At 49.1% G+C, this 2,463-nt stretch overlaps 1 protein-coding gene across 1 annotated transcript; it reads left to right on the plus strand.

Annotated features, from left to right (window-relative positions):
* Nucleotides 1-64: 64 nt before the first annotated feature.
* On the plus strand, nucleotides 65-601 carry LOC105556791. Its single transcript, XM_012003902.1, has one exon. The coding sequence runs from the start codon at nucleotides 65-67 to the stop codon at nucleotides 599-601; it is 537 nt and encodes a 178-aa protein (XP_011859292.1).
* The last annotated feature ends 1,862 nt before the right edge of the window (nucleotides 602-2,463 follow it).

Here is a 2,463-nt window from a genome sequence, read left to right on the forward strand (position 1 = left end):
TAACACGCCAAATTAGGTGGAGGTCCTCCCGACAGTTTTGCTTGGGCTACGCACGCATGTGCGTATGGACACTAAAGCCTCCCCGGCCGAATTCCTTTACGGCACGGTACTACGGATTCCGGGAGAATTTTTCCTCCAGGAGGATTTTACACCGGATCCTCAAATTTTTGTTGATGACTTTCGACAGCACATGCGTCAGGTGAAGCCAGTACCGGTGGCACACCATTATAAGAAGCGCGTTTTCCGTTTTAAGGAATTGTCTGTCTGTTCGCACGTCTTCCTCCGTAAGGACGCGGTCAAAAAGCCTCTAGAGCGACCGTATTCAGGCCCCTTCAGGGTAATTGAAAGGACGTCGGACAAAGTCTACTCGATCGAGATAAACGGTAAACCTACAGCCGTTTCGGTCGAACGTCTTAAGCCTGCTCATTTTGTACCGGACGACGCCCTAGCCCCTGGCAATCCGCCTACGTCCGACGCTACAGACACGCCTCCTGCTTCGTCAAGCGTTCAACCGGGTACCCTGAAAACGTATTCGGGCCCGAAAAAGAAAGTACAAATCAGGTTAGATAAGAACACCGTACGTTCATTCCCTCGTGACTAAAATCTCGATACGGGAAGTACTGGTGGATATGTATTGCGCGTAAAAGTTTATATTTTCCGTTAGCCATTAGTGTTAAGTGCAATTTTCATTCTGGTCGCGGTCGCGTGTTATTATTTCTTTTGCTTCGGTTTATACCTACGTCCTGCGTTTGCGTTAGTTTTTAAGCAGCGATACTGTATTATTCCATGTGCAATTAATTATACACCCTGCGTATGCGTTAGCCTTTAAGCAGCGGTATAACATATATTATATTTTATCTCGGAGCTTACAATGTACAGCCTGCGTCTACATAGTCGTTCTAAGCAGCAGTACCTTAATATTGTTTAATCCATCTTACAATGTACAGCCTGCGTCTACATAGTTGTTCTAAGCAGCAGTACCTTAATATTGTTTAATCCATCTTACATTGTACATCTTGCGTCTACATTTTCGTTCTTAGCATTAGTACCTATGTAATTTCTGTGATACATCCTGCGTATACACTCTAGTTCTAAGCAGCGGTATTACATGTATTCCTGCAATATCCTTTGTGATATTCGGCAGCGTCAATTATTTGTGATAGACACCCTGTGTCATACCAAAAATTGTATTTCTTTCTCTCCAGCGTTAGCACTCGGGGGGGAGTGTGTGGCGACTTGCAGTTGCCCATCTTACGACGACACAGTCTATGGTCGTCGGTGGCGCTGTCCGAGCGGGACAGAATAAGTTAGTCGTAACTCGCCTTCGACACGGTCAAGTCTGATCACCTTGCCGTGTATCGAGATCTCAATAAAGTTCTCATATATATCCTATACAGTGAGTGAGTTCTTTCCCGCCTTAGCATACCGGCTATCGGCTAAGAAGTATTGTGGGCGCTTCAGCCGGGCTGTAAATACATCGCTAGGCCCCACACATGGTTGAGCGTTTCCTGTGCCAAGCATCCAGCCCTACATCTCCTACTTCCCGTTCTGCCTCTGGTCGTGCGTGACTTGGTTGGCATGACGCTGATTCTCATTTTGACACAATTTATGTAGTCTTTCCCCGAGAGCAATCTAGTGCCATCCGCTACCCACTGGTGTTGGTGGGAGGTTTTCGACGAGTCTTTGAGTCCACTCCCGTCCACTGAGTCGTAGAGCTTCCTCTTCCACCTGTCGTTAACCATTTGTTGGGTGGTATGAGTCGTGCCATGGTCCGTGAGCCTCCTATTGCATTGGGCTATTTCATTGCTCGCGTATTCACTGAATCCCTGTTGGTGATGGGTTCTTTTGGCTGCAATGATTCTGCCTCGCCTTTGGAGTGGAGCACACCATCTCATAGCCGGGATTCCCAGTCCGCCGTCCTTGATCGACGCATGGAAGTAGGATGTTGGTACATCATGTGGAAGTGCCAGACATTTCCTCACCGCCGAGCGGACCAGTTTATCCACTTTGTTCAGTGTTCCAACTGTCACCGCCCCCAGTGCCAGCTGGTAGTACAGTCTTGGTATTGCGACTGTTCGGAGAGCGAACAAACGCTGCTGCGGCTTCAATGGTGCCTTTCCCAGGTTTTCAAGTAGCGGTGTTAGTATTTCCGCGGGACGGCACTTAGTGCGACCTTCGGGGGTGAAATAAACCCCTAGGTACTTCCATCGCGCTTCGCGACCAATGGCAGGAAGACGCTCCCCCAATACCTGGAAGATGGTACTCGTGTCCACCATCGTCTTCCTGGTGTGTTTGTTTGCCATGATGCTGACGGTCATGCTTTTTCCTGTGTTGATCGACATGCCGCAGTCAGCCAGGTAGCTCGTCGTGACGTCGATTAGGTGCTGGAGGCCCGTTGGGGCCCGTAGAGGCGAACAGGAGCATGTCGTCCGCGAACGCGGCCGCGTTGATCACTATGTCTCC

This window comes from Vollenhovia emeryi, unplaced genomic scaffold, assembly GCF_000949405.1.
Source record: "Vollenhovia emeryi isolate VEMERY1.0 unplaced genomic scaffold, V.emery_V1.0 DF939778.1, whole genome shotgun sequence".
Lineage (NCBI taxonomy): Eukaryota > Metazoa > Arthropoda > Insecta > Hymenoptera > Formicidae > Vollenhovia > Vollenhovia emeryi.